We start from the raw sequence: 27,211 nt of genomic DNA on the forward strand, positions 1-27,211 counted from the left end.
CTGGTTCCCTGACTGCAGGGGGGGGGGATGGGTAACGTGGCTCAGTAATGCCTAAAACAGCCAGTCTTGTTAAGGCACTTCAACACAATCACACTGAAACCTAAAGTACATCTATGTTTGACATCTGGGTAACTCAGCAGAAAAATTAGGCTTCTAATATGAGATGTTTCTGTTGGATTCTGGAAATTCATTTTAACCATTAGAAACAGAGAATGGATGTGTGTGTTGTTTCTAACTTGTCAAAACAGCAGTCTGTTTTCCAACTGCCCCAGATGAAATTTATTAGTGTGGTTAGTTTTCTAATCTTCTCATTTTAGTTCAGCTCCATCTGCACACATGGCAATGCTTCCTTGGCAAACTTTACCAGAAGGCTGCTAATGCGAGAAAAGATTTACAGGGTACAATATTAATTCATTATTTGGTCTTCAAATTTCATGGGGCTGAGATATAAATCACACTATCCCCTCTGATTCCAGTCCCTTATGTGACCCAAGGAGAATTGAGCTAGAGGTATAGGGGCGAAGCCCACATCAGGAACCCCGAACTCAGTTTCATATAGCAACTCCAAACCAGCAGTGTGCTGGGTCAGAGGGCTACTATGCTATTACTTACTTAAAACCTTTTCAGAAAAGTATTCTAGAATCTCAGAGTTGGAAGATACTATGAAAAAATCTCATTAACAAAGCTGGCCTAATGAAAACTATTTTCAATGGCTTGCAGCAAAGTGGTTTAGAGCACAGGCTCTGGAAGTAGCCAGATCTGGGCTGCAAGCTTCGGTCTACACATCCTTCATGCTGAGTGGCCTTGGGGGTGTTAGTCTTTGAACTCGAGGGTCCTTGTTGGTAAATGAGGATGCTAATTATGACTCACTGGTTTATTAAGATAATTATATAAGTAAATGTATATAAAAATCCAGACACTCTTTACGATCTACATCATGTATTAAAAAATGTGATGTTTCTGCCTATCTGTTCAAGGTACATCCCTGACTTTCTTCTTATTTACAAGAGGGAGTGCAGCATGAATAGAGGCCACAGTCCAGAATCACGTAAGGAGCACAGACGGTCCCCAACTTACGACTTTAACCTTGACTATGCTGTGAAAACAATACACATTCAGTAGAAACCGCCAGGTCACGCTATGATGTTTAGTAGGTTAGGTATACTAAATGCATTTTTGACTTTCAATATTTTCAATTTATGATGGGTTTCTCAGGATGTAACCCCACCCCATGGCATGAGGTCCATCCTTAGAGGAGCTGTCCCCAGGCAGCAAGGGCACATCTGGCCTGCTGGCGTCTAGCGGCCCCGCTTACTTTACGCAAAGATAAGGAAGTAGCACAGGCATAACACACCTTCACCTATGTTTTTAAGCTAAATAAAATGTTTTTGCTAAGAATGTAAGTATTTCTCAACCTCTGATGCTAAGCAATGTTTTACAATGTAATTTCCACTGAGTGGCAGAAGAGCCAGGAGCAGAAGAGCAAGGAGTCTGCAGCCAGGCTGCTGGGTTTGAATTCTGGCTCTGTTTTTTTATTAGCTGTGCAACTGTGGGCAATCACCCAATCTCTGTGCCTTAATTTCCACATCTATAAAATGAGATAAATGCATAACCATCTTCATGGGGGTAGTTTTAAAGATAAAATGAGCCCCGCCAGCGTGGCTCAGCAGCTGAGCACTGACCTCTGATTCAGGTGATCAAGGTTCGATTCCCAGTCAGGACACGTGCCTGAGTTTTGGGCTCAGTCCCCAGTAGGGGGGGCGTGCAGGAGGCAGCAGATCAATGATTCTCTCTCATCACTGATGTTTCTCTCTCTCCCTTCCTCTCTCTGAAATCAATAAAAACATATTAAAAAATGAAAATAAAAAATAAAGATAAAATGAAGCCCTCAGAATAGTGCTAAGTACATACTACAGAGTGTTTTTGTTGTTCTTATTTATTTTTATCTTCATCACCATCATCATCATGATCCTCTTCTTCCTTCATGGAAACTAGAATCTAAAGAAGCTAAGTTGCTTGTCCCAAGTCACTAACTATTTGGTGAGTAGGTAGTGGCACTCAGAGTTGAATTCAGATCCAATACTACATTCAAACCAGGGTTCTATGCCCCCTAATGCTCAGCTTCTCCCTGTTCGCTCTAGTGGACTTACTGTTCCAACTTCCTTCTCTGCAAAGGCATTTCTTCTGGCCCAGACTGTTCCAAAACTCCTCTCCGGGCCTGACTCGCACTGGGCTAGCCCCCTGCACTGCTTGGCCCTTTCACACAACACAAGGACGGTGGCTGTGTGTGGGCATCCACATCATGCCCCATCTCTCTCTCTCCGGGTCCTTAATATTAGGCTCTTTAAAATGCTGAAGGCACTGAATGGCACAGGCAAGCTGCGGGTTATGACATAGTGAACAGATGAGAGTCAGGGAACCCAGTGGGCATGAGGCTCAGGGAAAGCAGCAGGTCAGGGCCAGGTTGATGGTCCACGGCCCATGGGAACCCCAGTGCAGCAGGTGTCCCAAAAGACCACGCTGAACAAAACAAGCAGGAGCACAGATGTGGAGGCACCATGGCAGGGAAGAAGCTCCCTAACTAAGGCAGCATTTCATCTCAGGTCAGACAAAAACAAGTTCAGGAGTGGCCAGCCGAGCCCTGGGAAAAGTAGCTAGCGTGCCAAAAATGGGGGAAAGAAGGCATTCAGGGCAGAGACAAGCAGCAGAGTTTGGCAGGAGAAACTAAAGAGTAAGACACCCCTATTCCTGTAGCTAAAGCCACATCCAGCACTTTTTGTGTTATCCAGTTTCAACCCGGAGGCAACCCCTCCGATGTTACATTCTTACCCTCCTGACCTCACCACTGCGGCCACCACACTTGCCCCCATCTTCCCAGAGAGCCCTCCTTGCTTTCAACAATAGATTAACCTTCATTCTGGAGCTATCAGCACTCGGCGTGCCCTGCCTCACAGCTTTTATTCCTGCTCCTGTTTCCATGGCCTTCTCTCTTCACTTGCTCAAGCATTCTTCCCTCCCTCCGCCTCCTCCCACTTGTCTGTCCGCTTTTGACTCATATTGCCCCTAGGCACTTCCACCCTCCCAAACACACTATCCCCTTTCACAGCCTTCCTGCAATCCAGGTTTCCACCCCAAAATGACTACAGTGGAGCTGGGGAATGAGGGGAGTGGGGTCATAATGCACATATTAAGGTTTAAATGCTTGTGTATCTGGGTTAAATGTTTTACCCAAGTCGGTCAAGAACCATCTGTTGTCTTAGCTATGGCCCAGGATACCTTTGGGAGACTGAGTGTTAAAGCAAGATTATGGTCTAGAAAAAAATTGAGTTCTTTTGACTCCTCCTCTAATTTTGGGGCTTTCTAGAAGTGAAGCTCATTGAGAAGAAGGATCCCACCCTCTCCTTCAGTGTTTCACTCTGGTCTGTGGCAACTTTCAGAGTCCTGGTTATCTTTTCTTCTACCTAAACAAGGGGTGGGGAAGCTTTTTTCTGCCAAGGGCGATTTGGATATTTATAACATCATTCTCAGGCCATACAAAATTATCAACTTAAAAGTTAGCTACAAAAAAAGCTCCTAGATTTATTGAATTTTGAGTCTCGCCTGCGGTTGCCCTGGCAGGGCCAGACCAAATGATTTCGAGAGCTGTACAGAGCCCGCAGGCCTGATGTCCCCCACTCCTGAAACGATTTCCTTGGGGCTGAGGTTTAATCTATTTCCCTTGTTCTGGTTTCAGCAATGGCAGTAGCTAGTTATAAATTATTGTTCTTGAGGCCTGGAACTAATTCGTTCATTAATTTTCTCTTCTCTAGGCTACATCTAGTTCCATCTTTTTGTCACCTCCCAATTTTCTAAGCTGACCTTTGTTCTCATCTGGCACTCCCAAGCCTCAGACAACACTCCGATCTACCCTAGGTGAGTTAGTGTTACCTTAGTCTACTTAAACTCCGTGCTCAGTTCAGTTGGCTCGCTGGAGATATCTGGAGATTTGATTACCCAGCTGCCTATATCTTCTGTTCATTTCTGATTGGTCCCCTATGACCAAATATCTGCCTTTTTATCTTTTCACAGTTTAACACACTCAAAGAAAATGTGCAGAAATTGGCTAAGAAGAAAAAACTCAAACCAGTCCATTCTACACTCATTAGAAGCTCTGGTGGACATGCATGGACAACCACAAGTCAGTCAAGTTCATGGATTCACTGTGGTTTGTTCCAAGATGCATGGGATCTTAAGTTGTGCAAAACAGAGTTGTAGAGGCTCCAATCTTTTTCTTTTGGTGCCAGAATTTTAAAATTTATTTTTATCCACAAGAATTATGCAAGAAGAAATCTCACTGTGGATCATATAATTTGGATATTCCTTTCTATAGAACCATTAACCACAAGAAGAAACTTGGCAGAAAGCTGACAAAACTTCCTTCTAGAATGCACACATATCAATAACTTCCTGAGATATCACCACAATATCCTCTAGATGTCACCTTGAGAACATTCCAGGATGGAAGATGACTGCATTTATACCAGAAAGGAAACCTGAAATAGACACATTTAAAACTTTGCAAGCCCAGATCAATGGGCTTATTTAATAAGGTTTTTTTTGTGTGTCAATTATCTCAAAGATAATATAGTGCTCCAAATGAACTTTAATTCATAAAATGATCTAATATCTCTTTCTGACAAATTTTCTTTATGGCTTCTCCTTCCAACAGAAACAAAAATCAAAACCTTCTTTTAACAAGTATTTCTCATGGATCCTGATTTCTCTTGAATCCATCTTTCTCCCCAAGGTTCCCCCCAAAAACATTTTCCAATTTCTAAGACTATTCATCTCATTACCTAAAGCATCAAAGGGAGGAGAGTGTAGCAAAGCTTAAAGGCAGAAATCAGTTATTCCTGGAACGTTAAGAGCATTTCATTATGGATGATTACCCAATCAATTGTTTTTCTTTAATATGCCAAGTCTAGAGCAGGCCAGAAACTGACTCGCTTGGTCATGCGATTCATTCAAACCAAATGAGCTGTCAGGTAATTCATTAAGGATTTTAAACACCTGAGTGCATTAAATCACTCTGAAGACTGGGGAGGAAACAGAGAAAGACTTTTACAAGTGACTTCAGAGAGCTCGGGATTATCTCAGGTGTTACTTCGCTTCATACAGACAGACTTAGCCTGGAGGCCTCATTTTCAAAAATTATAGAAAAAACTAAGAAAAGCAATCACTTTCAGTAGTCTGTGTTATAGAGAAGGTTTGCAGAGTCAGTCTCATGGGATATCTAAGGGAATCTTTTCTAATAACCAAAACTTAGCCTCCCCAAGAAACACAGAGACCAAGAAACATAAGACCTAACCAACCCACAACACTAAAATTACATGTGGCACGGAGGCATAGGACTCCATGCCTACCGAAGACAATTGCTAACAACCCCATGCCATTATCCGCCTCCTTCGGACTAAAGGCAATGATTCGCACTCGTTTCCTGATTATGCCTGGGTAACTTCCAGGACTGCAGAGAGATGCTGGCCACCACCTTTGATGCTTTAGGTAAGGAGGTGAAGGAGAAAAACAACTTGTGGGGAACTGCTGAGAGAGCTCTTTAAAAATAACCCACATTCTTGTAGTTCCACGAGAACTTACTTCTAAATAGAAAAACAGCCTCTCTAGAGATCTGTATTCTTTTTAGAAGAAGAAAAGAGAGAGGAGAGAGATGCTTATTCACCTTATAATAAGAATACATGCTACAGTCACCTCCTTTCAGGGCCAACTGCCAACTTTTTCCAAAATATACATAAAGATAATTTAAAATAGGGAAGGGACCTTACTTACGCAACATTCCCAAAATTATACTATTCAGAAAATATTAGCAATTATCTATGTCTTGATGCAGAAAATTACATGTTAAGCAAAATTCCAGAACAGGAAAAAATATGCTCAATATTTCGAAACATGTTTATTAATTAGAGATGTACTCTGACACCTTCTCAAATATTGCTAGGTGAAGCGTTAACAGCAGCAATTTTAAACTCTCAAAATTGAAACTTAACAGTTTTCCCCAGGAATAGTAACATTTTTAAACAATAAAATTACATTTAATGAGAAATTTGTAGTCAAAGAATCACATGTAGGGCGCTTTATAGCTTGACTTTATACACAAAAGTTAGAATACTGATTCTCAGAAATACTTCAGGTCTTTTTTGCTTCTATTATAATTTTTTCGCTAGCAATGATGGTTTCCCATTTTCATCAAATCTTACTCTTGCCCAATGAAAAGCATTTCCGCATATGCAGTTACATACAATTACTAATTAATGATTGTGTGTAAGGCACTAATGGGAATTGGCCCCAACCAATCAAGAACAGGAATAAGTCATTTATGAAGCAAGACTGTAAATCATTATTTTAAACATGAGCTGTCAATCATCTCTTTGCTTTCAAGAACCAAATTACAGAACAGAGCTAAACAAACTTTTATAGTAAATCTTTTGTTTTAAAATTGTCTACTAGGAAAAATAAGAAATCAGGAAGAAATGAACATAGGTGACGACTTCCAGAACTAATCTTATATTCACACTCTACTTATCATCTTCTGACAGAGAACCCCTTAGGGTTCAGGCACCCAAAACAGGTTATGTAAATAGCCATTTCTAAACCAGGGATAGGGTGAGGCGCTGCCTTTTGGTATTCAGAGTGAGCCTCCATCTCTATCTAACAGGCCACTCACTGCCCCTTCCCTGAGGACTTAAACAGTCACTCCTGGCTCACAGATGTAGTAACTCCAACAGCGGGAGGTTTGTAGGATGGCCCACCTGAGTTAGGTCAGCACTCAGTACTCAGGTATGCTTGAGGCTGCTCTCTCGTGGGGTCAAGAGGATAGGTCAAGGAAAGAAATGCAGATGCAGCCAAGAATGAAGACCTGCCAGGCGTGGTCAAAGAGCTGGAAACAGAAGGACTCCAAATGAAAAACAAACCAGGTCAACACAAGGACATTAAGGACATCTGGCAGGACACAAAGTATTTCTCACTATTCTAAAGACACCCTTGGCATTTAATCCAAGGCCAAGAAAAGCCCCTAAGAGTAGTTCGTGAAGCAACACCAAGGCTCAGGCATCTGTCCGACTCGAGGTGCAAGCTCTCCCTACAGAACACAAGCCAGGAGAACAGGTAAGGTGGTCGCCTTTGCCTGAACCGCTGTGAAGCAGGAACTGTGACATTAACCTTGTACTACTTGGGAGACATTTCATTTGCGAGGTTTGTTGTCACCAGGAGGGAAAGGTATTTCAAACGGAAGGCGGTGACCCTGCAAGGGTCATCATCAATCACCTGGGGTCAAAGACCTTCCCAATTGTCAGAAGAGGCAGGGGTGAGGGAAAGAGGGCAAAGGAAAGATCAAAAGGCCTTTGAAGGTGGTTATTCACTACACAATAGAACCTGTAAAATGGAACTTCTCTGGAGTTTGAAGCCTCCTAGTTTCTAAGGTGAGAGATATATTTTTTTTAACTTGGGTGCTTAACATGAAGAGTAGAGTCAGCAGATGGCAGAAGAGGCACAGAGGCACAGGTTTACCTCGCTGCCAGTTTCAAGGTCTGCCTCTGCAGAGCACTAAATACTATTTCCTTCTTCTAGAGCAAGCGGTGGAAGGTGAAAGGAGGGAAGACCCCGCCAGCTTTGCACTTTGCAAAGTTGCAAAGTGGCTCAGCTTGAACTGCCTTACGAAACCATATTTTAGCTGATGCAAACACACTGGCTGCTTCTCTTTGTAGATGGCAATCACACAGGGAGAGGTTGGGAAGCAAAGTTACGCCTCTTTAGGCCAATGCTGATGGAAAAGCACAGTCAGGGTCCGAGGGATTCTTTCTATGAGTGATGACACCTCTTTACTACTCTTCTCACTGCTTAATGAACCTGAGATGATTAAAGGAGCAGCTGGGTCCAGAAGGACGACCTGGCTAGAGTAGTGTGTGAATCAACTCCATTGGGCACAGAGTTAGAGGCAGGGAAGGAGCAACGTGAACTCAGAAAGAGGCAGTAGCTTCATTGAACCCTTGGTTACCTGCCTGATGGACTTTTCTATGGTATATTCAAGGAGGCTCATTAACTCCAGTAAGCTCTGTCCTGTCCCCGTGATGCGTTTCCCTATTAGCTGGTGAGTGAAGTTATTTCAAGGATACAAACAATACGAGCCTTTTAAAAACGAACTGAAGATGCTTATAAACATAATTATTTTAAGAAATAAAATGTATTACAGGCAAAATAAACGGCTTACAGATTATGGCCTGCTTTGATTAGCCATGCCCCATATGCCTCCAGCCTACTCCCATTAGCATAGATAATTGAGAATGTGCTGTATTTCCATTTTAACACAGTCTCTCTAATACATTTCAGGCACTCAGATGGAAAACCAAACCTCTATTACTTCACCTTACATGAATTTAGCACATGGCACTAACCTCTGTACAGTCCAAAGAAGCCTTCATAGCGTAGCACTTTCTTAAAACAATCAAAGCTGTTTTTATACATAAGTTCTCCCACAAAAGAGCCAGTTGATCGTTGGTTCTGCATTCGAGTTTTGACAAGATCGATAGGATACACAGCAGTGGCTCCCACAGCTAAAATCAAATAATACCAATATTTCAGAAGGAATGAAGGTCTGTCAGAGGAAAAGGGGAGGTGGTTAAAGTCAAAGAGAAGACTGACAAAAGAAAAAAAGTAATTTTGCGTGTATAGATTTTAAAACTGTAATAACTTCCTATACCCTCAACAATTATGGATTTTCATTCAAATGAATGAAAGGCTAAAGGAAGTCATAGTTTTGAAAAAGCATATCTCTACAGTCTAACCTCATTGTTAACGTGTCTTTAGAAAGCCCATGTGCAGATAAATAAGAGAAAAAAGCCACTTCTAAGTCCCTGATCACGTGCAGATAGGGGGAAGAGTTCCCTTTGCTCTTGTCCCATTTCATAGGTACAGACTGGTAACTGGCTTAGGAAAAGATTTGAGGAGGTATGTTTTTAATATGTCAAGATGGAAAGCCAGAGAAAAAATAGGAGGAATAATAGAAATGAAAAATTTGCCGTCATTCATGACTTACCTCCAGCAATGGAACCCAGACCAAATCTGTAGGCTGACTCAGCGACTTGTAGGAGAACTGGGCGAGATGAATCCACGGGGGCCTTCTTCTTTCCGTGCATGGGAAATGGAGAGTAGAAAGATAGGAGATACAAAAAAAGACAGAGTAAAAATGAGCACATATTATTTTTAAAAATTACCCCCTGGTTTCTAAATTCATGATACAACTAAAATGTCAAGAGGAAGTGGGTTAGATTCAATGTTGGTTTTGATTTATTGATTTTTTAATCCTCACCTGAGGATATAGTTTTTATTGATTTTGAGGGGGGGGGGGAGGGAGGGGGAGAGAGGGAGAGAAAGGGAGAGAGAGGGAGAGAGGGAGAGAGAGAGAGAGAGGAGAAACATTGATGGGTTGCCTCCTGTAAGCACCCTGACCAGGAATCAAGCCCAAAACCTTTTGGTGTATGGGTCAACGCTCCAACCAACTTAGCCACCCAGCCAGAGGTCAGTAAGTTTTGATTAATAATAAGTTTATTATTGCTGTTAATGTTTAAAATATTATGTTTTGAACCTAATGAAAGCCATTATGTACCCAAAACAATGTTATGAACCTATTTTCAACTGTTTAAGTCACATTAGTGATCAAAGAGACAAATTTAAAAATATTAATGAGACACCCTTCATCATCAATCAAATTGGTAAGTTTGGGGTTTTTGTTTGTTTGTTTTTTAAAGGCAATACTCAATCTGGCAAGACTTGATAAAAACAGGACTTCTCAAACCTGGTGTTTAATCACATGTAAATTGAAGGGAAACTTGGTAATATGCACCTAATCCCTTAAAAGGTACACAATCTCTGACCTTGCAGTTCTACTTATAAAAATTAGGCTAAAAAAATAATTGTATATGTAAACAAGGATCAAGATACAAGAACGTTAAAAAGCAGTACTGTTTTATAAAAGCAAAAACTCTGAGAAATAACCTAAATGTCCAATAATGGAGGAGTGGTTCAATATAATGCTTTAACCTTAAAACAAGACAGTATGTCATAAAAATAATATAGTAGAAGACTATTTAATATTTTTAAATGTTCATAAGGTATTATAAGTAAAAACAGGTTATAAAAGAATATTGCGGGGCCCCGGCTAGTGTGGCTCAGTTGGTTGTCATCTCATGCACCAAGAGGTTGCCAACTATACTTCAATTTTTAAAAAAGACAAAAATTATGCAATACTGAGAAAGGTTCTGGTATCAAAACAGCAAGTGAAAATACTTAGAAAATAATCGGGTGGGAGGAACTTACCACTATCACTAACTCTTCATTTAAAAAACGAAATAAATGAAACCTGACTTTTAATTAACTTTTCTGAAGTGAGAAGTGTAGCATGCTCATGAAATGAGACAGAAAGATTCCTTCTCCTGCACGCCTGAGCTGAGGATGACTGCTAGCACTCAGCCTACCAGGTGGATGACCTCTGTTGCTTGAGTCTGTCAACGTGGTCAGGCCCACCGGGGTTCGCAGAGTACAGAATATTCCCAGCAAGGCTTCTGTGAATTGTGTTACACCTCTAAGCAGCAGCCAGTCATTTCCCACTGTAAACCTCATCAACTTCCTCTAACCCTTTCATGGCCAGGATCAACAAGCACCACTGCAAACTCTCAAAAGCTGCAGAGGGCTCGAAGGAAAACTTGTAGGATACCACACCAAATGCAGAACAGGAGGGAATCTTAAAAAATAAAATAAAAGTCCCTGCTTTTTCTTAATCTCCAAATTTCTACAACAACTAGTAGCACAGGGACACTGGTAAGTGATGTTTAAAAATCAAAGGGAGGAGAGAGCAACGTTGCTTCCACCTCTGCACATGATTATACAGTTTATACAGTTCTCTCCCCTGCACTCGGGGAAACGGGCTTCCTCTTTTAACAACGGCCAGCTGGTTTTCCAGAGGTGCCTAGTTAGGATTTACTGAGCACACACCCACTACTTTGAGTTACATGCTGCACACAAGACTCGCCACTGCTTTCGGGTGGGAAGGAGCTGAAAGGAGGGGGGCCTGGCTCGAGGCCTGCCAGTCCTAAAAATGTAGCCCGCATCAACCCATTGTGGTCACACTGGCGTCTCTGTACAGACCCAGAGCTCCAAGCCAAAAACTGTTAAGTCTCACAGGATTCGGAGATGGCTTTGCCTTAAAGGATCTCTTTTTCTAAAACGCCGCTCGTCTGGGAGTGAATTTATTTTACAAACATCATGTAAGAGCAACCACCCTATGAAGGCTTTGATTCTCTAATCCCGATCTATAGAAAGTCGAGCAAGAGTTAAATGAGGAGGTCCCCGTGTCTTAAGTTTCTGACTCCCACAACTGCAAGAGATTGGTTTCTGTTAACCATAAAATAAAATTTAGCATTCCTCAAATTGTTTCCACATAACTTATGAATCCTTTCACAGAGGAAAGAGGTCTAAAAGCCTTCAAACTATGACTCCAGACTAAACAAAATTATCTCATTTTGATACTCAGAGAAACGGAAGGCACGGCAGTCAGACAATGCGCTGACGAAGAGCCCCTCTGCAGAGAAGACGTGACTTTCATTTAGCAGCACGCCACTCTGCTGGGACGGCGACACCAGAACAGGACTCCTGCCCCGCGTCTTTCAGCCGAGACTTGGGGAAGAGGAAAGGATCTTCTGCCTATTTTGGGAGGGTTAAGTTTCCAATGCAGTTAGGAAATCATCTCACTTTTGGGAGGGGGATCAAGCAAAAATGCAAACTATCTGTTAATCAGAACATCCCTACGTAATCTCTCTTTTCAGCCTCTTGAAATTGTCTGGATTTTGGGTGCAACACGGAAAAATGGTAGGCCAGACACAAGTGTCAGAAAGGCAACTGCAAATGAAGAGGGGCTGGGGTGCCCCGCTGAAGAAACGCCAGGAAGCACGTTTGCTTTTTGTGCCCACCTGCCTCTGGGCCTCGGCCAAGTTGAAGGGCAGAGTTCCCTCTTCCAGAGGAGCAATCCGTTCGATGTCTGCTAAGGTCATACGTCTGGAAGGGGGGAAAAACAACAAGAAGAAGAAGCAACAACAAAATACGAGTCGATTAAAACAAAGTACATTACAGAATTTTAAAACATTCCCTTTTTCGTTTCCCATATTTCAGAATCATCTTTAATTTGGCTTCTTTTTCTCCCAGTTTGCTGCCCTCTTCCTACCCCCACCTCCTACCCTCCTTTTATTAAGCTAATTAAAAAGGGGGACAAAAAGGCCAACTTACCCCCTTGGCTCATATAAATCTGCTAACTGAAACAAGATGTCAACTTCCATGGGTGTAACCTGACCAAATTTCTGAGCTGCCAGAACAAACTCCTCTGTATGGAAAAAGAGGTTAAAAAGGGAGATTCAAGGAGTAGCCACTAAATGCGGCGCTAACTCAAGGCACTGGAATGAGGGAACATCACAGAACTTTCTCATCGGTCGTAGGACTCCAGCCCATCAGCTAGGGTAAGATCTAACTTCTGTAGTTCTTTCATCTGGGAAGTGTGCGCACATGAGTGTCTCTAACACTGACTTGAAAGTCTGGAGTTATCTGTAGGGTCCGCATAGATGACATGGGGTGTTATTCAAATTGCAGGTCAGGGAAAACTAGGAAGCAGATATGAAATGTCCGATGCACAGGTCCCAGGAGGTTGTATTAATGAAGCTGTGAAATTCCTAAGCAAATTCTCTGTTTTTTTAATAAAAAATTTTTAAAAATCCCATGAAAGTGCTGGTATCTTGTTCTAAGACTGTAGATCATTTTACATGGTCACCAGTATAAATGGAATTCCTTGTGTACTTCTGAAGACCACTTTAGAGGCTGCCAATTTAGCTCAGGTTCTAGCAAGATTTCAAAATATTTAAGAAACTTTACACAGTTCCCTCACTCAAAGACTGTCTTCGGTTTCTTTAAAACTTGCCAAAGGTTGTTTTGTTTGCTTTTGGCTAATTGAAGGATGGAAAGCACACATGTGCCACTGGGTCGATAATGTCAATGAAATTTAAAAAATCTACTACAATCAAACTTGTTGCCTTTTTCACGCTAATAATAATACACCAGGATATGTGCAGGTAGGAATTCAGATTTATTCTCACTCACCCTTAGTCACCTCTACGTCTTTCCTGTTGCCAGCCAGAGTGCTGTAGATCTTCCTAATGAGCTCCATGTTGTTAAGGAGCGAATTAAATCCATTAAAATAGGAGAAGCTGACTTGATGGGACGTGGTGCCTCCCGCAGCCTCAAGTAAGTTGAAAATAGCAGAGGGGAGAATAAAAACAAAGTATTTACAGAAGGAAGAAGATTCAGAAGTACAAGCATCAAATGCTAGTTTGGGAATTAATCAGGAATGCATGTATAAGAAGAAATAGCCATAAGTATTTTTCTTTCACATTAAAAAAAAAAAGCTATAAATGATTTTTAAAAGTAACTGCAACTAATCATGACCAGAACTCATACTCTCCACACACAGTCCTAGAAAACTAAATAAATACATGTGTAGGGTTATAACTACAGGACCAGTAGTAATTTACAGAGTTCAAATTTCCATTGGAAATGGTTTATAAGTTTGTTTATTTCATCTAATGAGCAATTCGTAAAGGCTTAGACATGCAAAACTATATTACACACATGTGTGTGCTTATACATGCAAAACTATATTATACCAACAAAAACATACTATGAAAAGTGGTCAATCTAACATTAATATCGTGATTTGTCATGTTACTTATAACTAGCAATAAATAATCATTTATGAACAGACTTTACAGTGGTGGGATTTCTAGCAAACAAGCGTATTACGGTAAAATTATGAGATGTCATATGCTTTGATGGAGGGAGGGGTATGACTGGTCAGAATTCTGATAGCCAAAACTTGTAAGAAACCATATTTCTTCACAGGGGACAAGGGAAATAGACAGCATGTTCATTATGAATGGAACTTCAATTTAGGGGTTTCAAATTCTGACCTTCCCTAACAAGGCAAAATATTTTTATTAGGAAAGCACTTCTTTTTCAGGTAACAAGCACATAAATCTTCACTCAGTAATCATTTTGAATAGCTGACATGAGAGTTTAGAATGGAGTCGGGAAGGGGAGGGGGCAAGCAAAGGAGCTAGATTAACACAGTGCTAGAGTGGAAAGGCCTTGCCAGAATGCCACATTTCCCAAAAGAGGCACCAGGAAGAAAAAAGTGAAAATTGAAGAGAGAGCCTATGCTCCTGCCTATAGTATGCATTGTGAAAAACACAGATGATGGTGAAAACATGCAATCTTCTTCCTGGGATGAGCAAAAGGACAGCTGGCGTTGCATAGGGGTTCCAAATCCGAGTGATCATCGAAGTTATCTAGGAAGCTGGAAAACTTGTTCCAGGGCCTCACCACCTGTAGATGGTGAATCGGTAGATCTGAACAGAACCTCAGAATCTGTATTTTTTATAATTATCCATGGTGATTCTTATGCCCCCAGACCAAGGCTTGGGAAGCATCACCACAGAATGTCCCAGGGCACCCTCAGGGGCCAGGAGGTAAGGAGAGGGCCTGGATCTCCACTAGGATGGAAACTCTAAGACATAGGAGAGCAGGGTTCCGTCCATCACATGACACACCTCAACACACACATGATGAATGAACAATATATGACTTAGAATTTGTGTTCTGCTGACCTCTCAAATATATCCATGCACACAATTTTTAAAAAAAATTTTGCCTTGGAGAACAGATAAAAGCAAAGATTAGGATTTGACACACCTCAAACCATAAAGCAAAATTATTATGTGATCATAAATTTCTTTTTCCTTCTTAAAAGAACCAGTTAATATGTTTTTAAGAGATTCCATATTGTCCAGATAAATTAATTTACCCACTAAAAGGAGCCAAAACATAGTCTTTAATTTTAGTAATGCATGCGATCACGTTAAGAAAATGTTTGTTTTAAACAGAAAAACCTCTACATACTATGTAAGAGTTGTTTTTACAAGCTCTTATTTACTGAGCTCATACCAGGTAGAATAAACTACTTCATTAGGGCAAGTTACAACTTACAGCTACTAAACATTCTTCTACAAAAGGTGTCAAGACATGGGGGCGGATGGTGACCATGATGTCTCGGAAGTCAATGGCTGTGACTTTTCCGGTCTTGGCATTGTCCCTCTGCACAAAGGCTTGCTTTGCATGCTCCAACTGTATTTCCTGCAAATAAAGAAGGTAAAGTAATTTACATTTCTTAATTACTACAAATGGCTGCTCAACTTCACATTAGGGTGAAGAAACACAGATTATATCTTGGTTTAACAAGCCCTACCTGCCTGTTAAATAGCACCCCCAAGCTACTGTTCCTTCCAAAAACAGAACTTTGCTCAGCTCAATGAATGTGTCTTGGAAGTGCATTCCACTTTAACTCTCCCACCCAAAGAACCAGGATCACTTCTGTGCTCTGCCAGAGTCCAAGGACACCAAGTTAATAAAACGTGGAATGAAGTTTGGTAGGCTCCAGGATCCGGCCAAACCCAGCTTAGGTGATGCAGATGATCAAAGAAAAAACACCTGCAGAGACACTACCTCTCTCCAAAGAATAGAGAAAAATTCTTAACAGTAACCTGGCATACAAGCATGTGATGCAACAACAGATTGGAAGGGGCAGTTCTCCTCCAGGATATGCTATTCTTCTAACAAGAGTTTCTCAGCCTTGATGCTATTGGTAGTTTGGGCAGGTTAAGCCTTTTTTATTGGGGGGTGGGGGGCTGTTCTGTGCATCCCTACCCACTCTCTTCTACCAGATGCCAGTAGCCCCTTTCCCTTTCCCCCACAGCCATGGCAATCAAAAGTGTCTCCTGAGAAGGCCATGTGTCCCATTTGAGGATCACTGTTCTAGAATCAGGAATTGGATGGTATGTGGGTCAGAGGTGGCAACACCAGAGCAGTACCATTGGATATACATTTTGATTCATGTGATCTAAAAACAGGAAGCCCAATCTTCGATTTCAGTTGCTATTCCCAGGGGATAGGGTGTACACGAAACAAAATCTAGCCTCCCATCAAAAGCCACCGTGTGCGATGCAGAAGCCTCCTTCTCATGCAGAGCATTGTATGATCTTCGTCACAACACTCTGCCCGTTTCCCAAAAGGGCTCTGCGAGTGAGATCTAATCTCAACGGAATTGCAAAGTGTCACTGATGTGACTCTTGGGGACTTCAAATTACTTAAATGAAGTTTTATTAGGTGGTACTGATGAATTAATTTTTTTTAACTTTGGTGAGATGATGACTTATAGTTATATCCAAACTGACTGTCCTTATGAAGCAGTGGCGAACTAACGTATGGGAGAAATGATGATCTGATCATGCTTTAAAACGCCTCCCTTCTCTTGCCCAGAAAGACGGGGAGATGAAGGTAGGCTGATAAAAGCTGGTAATGACTGACGCTGGATACTGGGACGACGGCGGGTCATTATCATGTTCTCTCTACTTTTGTGTAGTTTGAAAATGTTCCCAAGAAAAAATTTAAGAAGACAATACAATGGTAAGCATTAGAGTTCTTTCTGCTATTCAAAAGCTTCTTCTCAGCTATAGCATCTGCTGTTACTGTTTTTTTAACCTTCACCCAAAGATATGTTTTTATTCATTTGAGAGAGAGAGAGGGAGGGAGGGAAACAATATGAAAGAGAAACATCAACCAGTTGCCTCCTATATGCGCCCCAACTGGGGATCAAACCTACAACCTTGTTATGTGCCCTGATTGGGAATCAAACCCACCACCTTTTGCTGTATAGGACGACACTCCAACCAACTGAGCCGCACCACCAGGGCAAAATCTACTGGTTTTGATTCAGCCTGTCCTTGCTGAAACTTTCTTATGAGACCCTAGTCTTTCTACTGCCTTTTCCATTCACTCCTTAAATGAAAGGCATATGCCAGCCTTCAGTCCTCGGTCCTCAGTGGGACCTGAGGACAGAGGGCTGACAAATGCTTCTCATTTAAGGAGTGACTGGAAGAGGCCACGACCTCCCTCCCAAGGCCTCAAAGAGTTCTTAGAAGGCTGAGTCCCAAATCCAAATCTCCCACTCCCGTCTGCTGGACCAGAATTTCTGACTGCTAAGAGAATATATCCATGTGTCTATCTTATAAAAGCCACGAAATTACACATCATCAGACCCACTATTATATGTCCCCCCTCAGACCTGGTCCCTCTCCTGTGTTCAGAGCTGAATTATTGGCATGTTGTTTTTCTGGTCACCCAACCTAGAAATCTGTCAGTTTTAATTCTTCAAGCTTCCTTTCCCCCGGAGTGAACCGTTCACTCAAATGTATCTTTTCCTTCTCCCTCCTGATGCCACTGTCTCCAGCTCTCCTCCGACCATGCCTGGATTACCATCATGGGCCCACCTGTCAGCGGGCACCTCTGTCTGACCTCTGCAGTCCATCCTGCACCCACCGACAGCTGCCTTTCAGAACCTCAGATCTGTCCTCAATCCCCTCCGCAGAAACCTTCAACAGTCTTTCATCATAAAGACTCATCTCCGCAGTATAGCGCTCAAGGTCCTCCAAGGAGCTACTCTCAGTCCTGTCTCCAGCACACCACACTAAGCCTGCCAGGCCTTCCACACGTGCGGGCCTTGGTCCACACTCTCCCTCCATCTAGCGCTGACTGTAGCTTTTTTTCTCTAGCTCCTGAAATCCTACCACTTCCTCCAGGCCCAGCTCCAATGCCACCTCTTAGGTAAATAAAACCAGGCCTCGTAACTAACTGAAAACAACTGCTCACTTGGCTCCCTGCTTGAACTTCAACGATAAGACTTGCCTTTTTCCACCCTACATTCCTGTCTTTCTCCCTACCTTTCCAGGGAAAAGAGAATACAGCACATGCTCTGTTCGTCCCAATTAGGGTGTAGGCAGAATGCTTTAGATATAGTAGGCACTCAATAAAAAATACAATAAATTAATCACGATATAATATAAAACCAATTGAATAATAAATCATGACCCATGGAACAAAAAGGGGTTCTCTGTACAAGTGCGTCTGATTTAAGAGGAAGAAGCCAACTGTTAAACACCCCGTGGTATAGAATGACTACAGTATGTATTCAATTGAAAGAAAATGAACACAAACTCCTCTGAATTGCTTGACCCATTGCTAAAGCTATCCTAAGCCAAGATTACTCTCAACAGTAGTAGAAGGTGTGTTCAACCATTTACCGCTTCCTCTAGTTTATAGCTCAAATAGGGTCTTAGAGATCCTCAGGTTATTATACCAAAAGCAGCATCACTTTCCCTGGCCACCCCATCTCCTCAGAAAGCAGGATGCTGGAAAACCAAGACCCACCTGTCCAGACTGTCAAATGGGAAAGGGACAGCACAGTGGGGGTTGGTGCTCACACTGCAGGACGGGAGGACATCTGGAATGAGGAGGGTGTCACTACGCATTTCTGTGCCTAAACTTGCACAAGTAAACTTCTACTAGCAAGAATCCCCGATCATGGAACAAGAAAACACCTTTAACTCTAATGATGAACAACTTAAGAATATATTTTTGACAGCTCTTAAAGACTGGGGGCATTATAAATAAATTCCATGAAAAACAAGAAGTCAGATCTACGTAGTTCTCTAAATTAATGGGCTAGACTGAAAACATTTAGTTAAGTGTTTCCCCAGACTTAAAAGCAGCTTACTACAGATGTGGATTGCCTTCTGAAGAACATCTATTCATGTCGTGACCATTTCTTCTTCTGGGTAAAAAATGAAACTATTACCTCAATCACTACAACAACCATGATAGCAGCATTTAGTGAGCACATATTATGTGTTGGACACTGTTCTAAGGCACTTTATAGTAATAAACTCATTTAGTGCTCACAGCAACCCTACGAGGAGGTAAGTACCATTGTTAATCTCATTGCAGCAGATGAGGAAAACAGATTGTAAAAAATAGGTCCCTTGTTTTTACAACCCTGTATGGTAGGTGCTGCTGGGGCTCTAAGATGCAAACACACTCCCCTGAGCCCTCCCAGCAGGGAGTGTCATGACTGATATTTGAGCTCCGCCCATTCCTGTTTCAAACTTCAGATTTTGTCTTCATAACATACTGCTTCCATAACCCCCTGTATGAAAATAAATGAAATAAAATAAGTACATTTCTTGACACAGGTTCCTGCAGCAAAGCTGAAATTCAAACCCAGGCAGTCCCGCCCCTCTGATGATGCTCCTAATACTTCACTGTACTTCATGGGGAGCCTGGATAATGCTACTGTCGGGAATTTGATTACAAAGTCAACACTCAGGAATCTTAATAGCTATGAAAAGAAGAAATTCAATTTCCTTTTAAATTATTCTGTGCTCTAGATTTTTCTGTTGCCTGTTTTTATAAGAAAACAATAAAATTCCTGCAACTTAATCATCACGGCCAAAGTCTTCTGTGTGCTCAGAGTGGCAGGACTGTTTGCCCAGCAATAGCAGGGACCATGGGGGACAGAAACCAAATCTAAAAGGCTTCTCCCAGCCTTGCTCACTGTTCATTCATTTTCTCACAATCCCAAGAGACCAAGGAAGAGACGGACAATCAAGGAGGCCCCTGGGAGCTCACATATAGGCACTTCGTAAATACTTAATTTGAGAATGAATGACCTTGGAAATAAAGACCCAGGCTCCCTACTCATGGCAGTGACTTAAAGCTCTCCACTGACACCTTTAAAGCTATTTAAGAAAAACCAAATGTGGACTTAGGGCTACCGAGACCCTGATGGTTCCTGGGTCTGAACCCAGAGGGGTAAAACTGAGACAGAAAACGCTTGCTATGCACAGAATAGAGCATATGTAAGATAAGGTTCATTCCCAAAACGAAGGGGACCAGAATGGATAAATTCATCATCCTGTAGAGGAGGGGAAAACAATGGGAGAAGCTATCGTTACATTCAAATATCTAAAGGCTAAAGGACTGCCAGGTAAAAAACATGTTAGGCTGGCTCTCCGTAGTTCTTAAAAATAAATCAAGAGAGAGAAAATATAGGGATCAGGTTTTAGCACAAACACAGAAGTATTTAACCTGTATAAACATTCAGCAATAAATTGGACTGAGTACCAAGCAAAGTAGCAGGTTCCCTCCCAGTCACTGGAAGTATCTGTTCAACTAAGGAGCCTATGTCAAGAAATTCACTTTATTTCATTTATTTCCATACAGGGGGTTATGGAAGCAGTATGTTATGAAGACAAAATCTGAAGTTTGAAACAGGAATGAGCAGAGCTCAAATATCAGTCATGACACTCCCAGCTGGGAGGGCTCAGGGGAGTGTTTGCATCTTAGAGCCCCAGCAACACCTACTATACAGGGTTGTAAAAACTAGACATCATGCATAACAGGCACTTAATAAATGGTGGCTTTGACTTTTGTAGAGGTGAATGGTTTAAAAACCTCTAAAGTCGTTTCCAATATAAGTTCTTTTGAGTCCTTAAAAAAAAAAAAAAAGTCATGAGTAAGAAACAGCAGTTCTGCTGAGTCATTCTGAACCAGCCACAGGAAGAGAGAGATGAAGACCAGACAGGGTGGGGAGAAAGTGACAGCTGGATGTTGAAACATTTACTACAGGCTAGAGGCTACGCCAAGAGCTTCGAAGACAGTATTTCATTTAAGCCTTCCAATCATTCTTCGAAGTAATAATATTTTCATCATACAGACAGGCAACTGAAGCTCAGGGAGGTTAAGTAAGTAGTCTAAAGTCACACAGCCAGGAAGTGATGGAGTCTGATTCCAAAACTGACATTTTTAAACTACTGAGTTAAGCTGCCTTGCATAAAATTGTACTAAGAGGATCATAAGTAGATCTGGATGGAAAACTGGAAAAAAGATTTAAAGAACAGTTTTGGTGATGACTTGTATGTAAAAATGGAGCAAGATGTATCTCAAAAGAACTCTCACTATGGATGACGGCTGAGATAGAAGAATTTACCACAAAGGAAAATACTTGAGGGGAAAGCAATAAGGTGGTTGACCATGATGAGAAACTTAAAGTGAGATGAGTTTAAGTTTTAAACAAAAGTCAAACTACAAACCAAAGAAAGCTAGAGGTATATAGGTAGAAAGGGAAATCTGGGAGATGTAGATAACAGGATTTTAGGGAGAAAACCAAAAGGCTAACATTTGTAGTTAGTAAAGCATTGCTATGCTGCAGGGACGGTTGGGTTTTCTTCCTCCATCTCTTCGAATCCTCCCGACATCCTTATAAGGTGGCCCAAACATCACCTCCATTTTGCAGAAGGAAAAATGAGGTAAAGAGCAGCTGAGGGTCACGTGGCGCTAAGGATGAAACTGGATCCGCGGCGGGCGGGCAGGCTCTGAAGCCACAGCTACCCAGCCTACAGGGACTGCCTGTTCCTTTCGGGGGCAGGCCTACCAAGCCCAGCGGGGACAAAGCAACAGTTGTAGAAACAGATGAGATCATCCCACAGCACATACAAAGAGCAGGCAGATGACAGAAAAGGAACTGATCCCTCAGTAAGTGAGTACAGACAGTAAATCTTGGGCCTGGGACACGGGAATAGTACCCAGAGAGCTGGAAAGATGGCACAGCTCTGCAAACAGAGCTCCTGAGTGCCTGGTAAGAGGGGTGCTCACTAGAAAGAAGGGCTCTCCTTCACCTGAGGCGAGAAGGTCCCGAGAAAGGAGCTGCACAGCTATCTCTAAGGCAGTTCTGCTCAAGCACAGGGAAGGAGGTCCAATTTTCCTCTAATATCTGCCAGTGAACTGTTTCTGTTCCCTCTATTCCGGTGCATAATGATGAACGGAATAGGCTTTTATTGCCACGGTTTCCAACTACTTCAACACACCCATTCAGATTGCTATGGGGGGAAAAAAATCAAACTCTTCAAAATTGCTAGCTGTACAGAAATAAACATATATAGGGGTTACACCACTTTACGTCTAACATTCACGCTTCTAATAGTTCCAGGCCTGTCATTTCCTTAATAATCTCCAATTTTCAAGTGGGTATATTTTGAATGCAAAAATTCTCTCCACCTCTATTCAGACATGCAAGTGTGTGCTTCAGTGTGAGAACAATTTATTCAGGAACAAACAAAAAAAAAATAGACCAACAGACCCTCAAAACAAGCAGCATATCCAGATGATTTGTATTATAAAGCCAAGAACACCAAAAAAGACCCCTGGCTAGTTTGCATTTTTGTGTTTTGTACAGTTTTGAAATTTAAAAGAAAATCTAAAACTTAAAAAAAAACCAAGGAGTTGCCAATAACAACATGATTCAAAAGAACTGCTTTTTTTTTGCGGGGGTGGGGGGAAGGGGAGTTAAGAAGAATTCTGGGGAAAATGCAGGTGGTTATTTATAAAAACAAGGAACAAAAATGTATAAAGAAGATGTGCTTATAAAATATGGTATCACATTTAGCCCTATTTCAAATAAATTCTATATTACATTGAGTATCAGAACGTGTACACTATTTAATACCTAAGTACCACTTCATTTTCATTATCCTATGCTAATTTGAAGAAAAAATTCTAGTTAAAATAAAGATCCACATTTTTTTTAAACAGTAAAATGGACCTCAGCAATGGAATAGGTAGAGACAAGTAGTTCCCATTCTTAACATCTTTCTGTGCTCTCCACATTCAGCCCATGCAGTCAGCACACAATAAAATTTCATCCCCAGTTCACTGGGTGGGGCCTTTAATTCAAAGGGTCTTTAGAAGCAGGGTTGCACATGGCACTGCAGGCAAGCAATACTTTGCAGAAACCAAGAACAGAGCTTTTCCCTCTCAATGTCCTTGCTCTTCCAATTTAACATTAAACTTCACAGTGGGTAACAGCTGGAGAGATGCTATATGGAGCGTTCATTTTTACCAGGATGTTACTGTAAAAGCCTGCACAACAGGCTGCTCAACGGACACAACAGCACAATGAACACTGATTTCTTTTTCCCCAAGAGGAGAAAATGCAATGTGAATGAAATGTCCTGCATCTAATTCTCCAAGTGACCAGGATATTACCATGACTCTGGTCACCTATCGCCAAACTAGCAATGGCTTCCATTTGGACACAAAACACAATCTAATATCTTGAAAGAGCTGAGGGCAAACAGCACTAGCTACTTTCACTCATTATTTCATTTTGGAACTTCAAATGGTGCTGTATTGATGAAACAGTAGCCAAGCTGTATTGCAGGCTCCATCTGGTCTGACTTAAAATCAACATAAAAAGCACTCACATGTTTAAAAATGCAAATATAATCAAGGTCTCCGGCTACTAAAGATCCATGGTCTAGATATTTTAACTAATACAGATGGCAAGCTGGGGGACACTATGGAGGCACAAATGGCTCAGGTTACTCAATCTGAAGCAAGGACCTTGCTAGTCACCCACTAACCTGTTGAAACAATTCTGGCTTCAGCAAGTTCTACTACAAGGGATTGCTTTTTGTTAACACCCAAAATGTTCTATCAGTTCCAAAGCTTGAGAATTTGATGTTGCCGCGGTTGAAGGTTATGTCTTGTTTTGATCGATGGTAATGAGGAACAATTTCTTTTTTAACTTATTCCAGGATGCCATAGCAAATATAGTAGTAAACTGTAAGTGATGGTGACTACAAAGTCCAGACCACAGCTGACTAGGAGCAATGCCTCTGGGGGGACATGTGGCAACCACCAGCACCACAGCTCTACTCTCTAGGGCTCAGAACCTGAATAACCAAAATGTCCATTTTATACAGAAAAGACCTGGGCTGATCTGTAGGTCATGCTGACCCAAAGCCAAAATAATGGTCAGTTTGACTTCACAAAAACAACCAAACTTATTCAGTTGAATTATTAGCATGAATATGCTTTGGCATCCAACAGGGTTGTCATGGGGATCACGTGATCTGACCTCAAGGGTCCTTACCAATATGAATGGCCAGTCTGGGACACCAGACCCAGCTCTATTCCCAAGTTCTATTCCAAGCTCTACCCGCTATGATTCACCTCTCTGGTTTCATCATTCTAACAAAAGGGTGACCTGAATAAAGTCATGTTAAACACTCACACTGCCTTTGTGATTAGGGCTCTCCGTCGGGTCAGGTAACTTCATTCTTAAATGCTGTTTGATGGAAGACATTACAGAGAATTTTTAGCCCAATTCCCTCCCAAGTCAGCTATCCTGTTTCTTGGCTAACTAATGAAATCCCAATTTCAAAATCTGGCCTCTCCACTAATTTAAAGCATTGCTGATTTCTTGAAGATTCCTCTTCCTAGAGCAAGAGGAGAAAGTCCTCTGGAAACAGAAGAAATGTCCTGGCTCCATAAAGTGGGAAACAATTCTTTGGAAATGCCCAGGTCTGTGGGGCCATAGGTGGGGCTCCTATAGTATCATCCTAACTCCATGTAGCTGAGGAGCGAAGGTGGAAACAACCCAGCCACACATGGGAAAGGCAATTACAAGCTAAGCAGCCCTCATCAGAGCCCCCTCCTCCTCTTCCGCCTGTGCCCCTCACCTCAGTAAACCACCACCATCCTCCCACTTGCCCAAGCCCCAAACCTAGGAGTCAACCATGAGTTCTGCATGTACTTACTGAACTCATCCTATCACCAGGCCTGGTCAGGCCTATCCCTTTAACTTCTCTTGAACCCATTTACTTTGGCTCATCACCATTACCATCCAACCCAGGCCATAGTTGTTTCTGTCTTGGACTGGAAGTGACCAACTGGTTCCTTTCCTGTCTCCGAGGTCAGACCCCTTTCCATTTTACTTCCATACAACAGCCAGAGTGATCTTTCTGAAACACAAATCCAATCATGTTTGCCCCTCAGAGCTCCCCATCAACCTTGGGATGGAGACCTCAAGACCAGGTTCTGTGCTTTAATCAGTCAGGGTTTCATAGTCTAGACAAGTGTTTCTCAATGTGTAGACCATCTGGAAAACCAGAGTTCAGGATGCTAGTTTGAAAGGTAGTTTCTTAGGCCCCATATATATATGACCTACTGAAGCAGACCCTTGGTAGGAACAGAGGCCCAGAATCCTGCCTTTTAAAATAATCACTTCAGAGTAAGATAGGGCATAGGTAACTGTGTACCCACCACCTCCCACAACCACATCAAAATTATAAATAAAATACAGAACAACCATTACTCAGAACCTCCTGAAATCTAGTGGAACAGAAGTCCTACAACCAGGGAACAGAAGAAGCACGTAGAGACTGGTAGGAGGGGCGGAGACCAGGGCAAAATCTGGGATGAATCACAGAAACACAGCCGTGGCCCACACCCGGTGCGACGGTTTAAAACCGGGAGGGAATCTCCATGGTGGAGGTTTCCCGGAGGAGCGAGGGGTTCCAGCCCCATATCAGGCCCCCCAGCGCAGGGTTCCAGTGCTAGGGAGAGAAGCCCCCACAACTTCAGGCTGTAAAAACGAGCGAGGACTATGGCTCAGTGACAGGGAGGCTGCTGGAGTCCCAGGCAGTTCCTCTTAAAGGGCCAGGGAACAGACTTACTCAGACTCACTCCCTCTGAGCTCCAGCTCTGGGCAGCAGCCTAAAAGGAACCTGGGACATTCGGGGAGTAACTAACTTGCATGGAATCAGGGCGAGAGCTGGACAGGCAGCTTTCTCACAGACAGAGGAGCTCGCAGAGGCCATTGCTCCTTTGATGTGCCCTCCCCCGACAGAGCCCTCAAGCAGACCCCGCCCCTCCCTACTTGCAAGCTCATCCAAGATATTTCCAGTGGCTTTTCTCTGCAAGTAGCCTCTCTAGCCTCATGCTAAGGACTTTCCTAAAATCTCTCAAACAAGCAGCAGCTGGCTTCAGAGTGCCCCATACCTCTCTATAAGCGGCCCCAGGCCTGGCACTAGCAGCAGCCTGCAGTGGTTCATAGCTTGGCCTCTCCTGGATACCTCCAAGCCCAGCACATGCAGCAGCCATCTACGGTTTGCTGTGTAGCTCATGCTGCGTGGCCCTGGGCAAGGCACTGCAGAGGCTGACTTTGTACCTCCCGGGAGGCCCCAGAGTCAGTGTACCTGGTGGTCAGTTTCAACCACGGTGGATTACAATCCTACCATATCCACGAGTGACACACTCAAGGGGCAGACTCAGTGAACACCAAAGCTCCACTGAAGTAAATCCTGCTCCATAGGGGTGTTTCCAGCACACCAGCTCTTTAGCTGTAGCAGCAGCTGGTCCTCACAGCCAATTGGCCTGGGGGTCAATTCCTCCCAGTGATGCCAATAGTAACCAAGGCTCAACTACAATAGGACAGTGCACACAGCCCACGCAGGGGAGCACCTAAAAGGCCCAGCTCAGGTGACTGGGGAGGCTGAGCCACTGGGCCTTACAGGACACCTACTACACAAAGTCACTCTACAAATTCCAGGAGATATAACAACTCTACCTAATACATAGAAACAAACACCAGGAAGGAGCCAAAATGCAGAGGCAAAGAAACATGTCACAAAGGAAAGAATAGAGGTAATCTCCCGAAAAAGCACTAAATGAAATGGAGCCAAGCAAGCTACTAGATACAGAGTTCAAAATAATGGTTATAAGGATACTCAAGGATCTTAGTAAGACTATTAAGAAATTAGTGAGATCATCAATGACATAATAAAGTACCAATTTGAAATGAAGGCTGCATGAACTGAAATGAAGAATAATTTACAGGGAATCAATAGTAGAGTAGAGAACGCTGAAAATCAAATCAGCAATTTGGAACATGAGGAAACAAAAAACACCCAACTAGAAGAGCAAAAAGAAAAAAAGATTCCAGAAATATGAAGATAGTTTAAAGAGTCTGGGACAACTTCAAGCAGCCCAACATTTGCATTATAGTGATGCCAGAAGGAGAAGACAGCAAGAAATTGAAAACCTATTTGACAAAATAATGACAGAAAACTTCCCCTACCTGGGGAAAGAAATAGACTTACAAATCCAGGAGGCTCAGAGAAATTAAAATGCCAAAGGTTAAAGACAAAGCAAGAGTCTTAAAAGCAGCAAGAGAAAAACAGTTGCCTACAAGGGAGCACCCATAGGACTGTCAGCTGACTTCTCAACAGAAACTTTGCAGGGCAGAAGGGAGTGGCGCAAAATATTCAAAGTGATGAAAAGCAAGAACCTACAACCAAGATTACTCTACCCAGCAAAGCTATCATTTAGAACTGAA

General features: G+C 42.3%; 1 protein-coding gene and 1 long non-coding RNA gene across 5 annotated transcripts in view; one reads left to right on the top strand and one right to left on the bottom strand.

Annotated features, from left to right (window-relative positions):
- The window catches only part of SLC25A13 (solute carrier family 25 member 13), a 168,923-nt gene that overhangs the window by 55,332 nt on the left and 86,380 nt on the right, over positions 1 to 27,211 (bottom strand). For 3 of the 4 annotated variants that reach the window (XM_087821169.1, XM_087821171.1, XM_087821172.1), the window contains exons 6-11: positions 15,130 to 15,276; positions 13,189 to 13,327; positions 12,328 to 12,421; positions 12,015 to 12,099; positions 9,086 to 9,173; positions 8,445 to 8,603 (exon numbers count right to left, since the gene is read on the bottom strand). In XM_087821169.1, coding sequence (XP_087677295.1) covers positions 8,445 to 8,603; positions 9,086 to 9,173; positions 12,015 to 12,099; positions 12,328 to 12,421; positions 13,189 to 13,327; positions 15,130 to 15,276 — 712 coding nt within the window. The remainder of the gene's footprint in view (positions 1 to 8,444; positions 8,604 to 9,085; positions 9,174 to 12,014; positions 12,100 to 12,327; positions 12,422 to 13,188; positions 13,328 to 15,129; positions 15,277 to 27,211) is intronic. The other variant, XM_087821170.1, reaches the window with a different exon arrangement.
- Positions 12,511 to 16,496, top strand: LOC148092278 (uncharacterized). The gene is made up of 3 exons (XR_015715183.1): positions 12,511 to 12,554; positions 15,156 to 15,291; positions 16,463 to 16,496. It is a non-coding gene; the product is annotated as an uncharacterized LOC148092278 (long non-coding RNA).

This window comes from Miniopterus natalensis, chromosome 10 (assembly GCF_054644295.1).
Source record: "Miniopterus natalensis isolate mMinNat1 chromosome 10, mMinNat1.hap1, whole genome shotgun sequence".
NCBI classification, from domain to species: Eukaryota; Metazoa; Chordata; class Mammalia; order Chiroptera; family Miniopteridae; genus Miniopterus; species Miniopterus natalensis.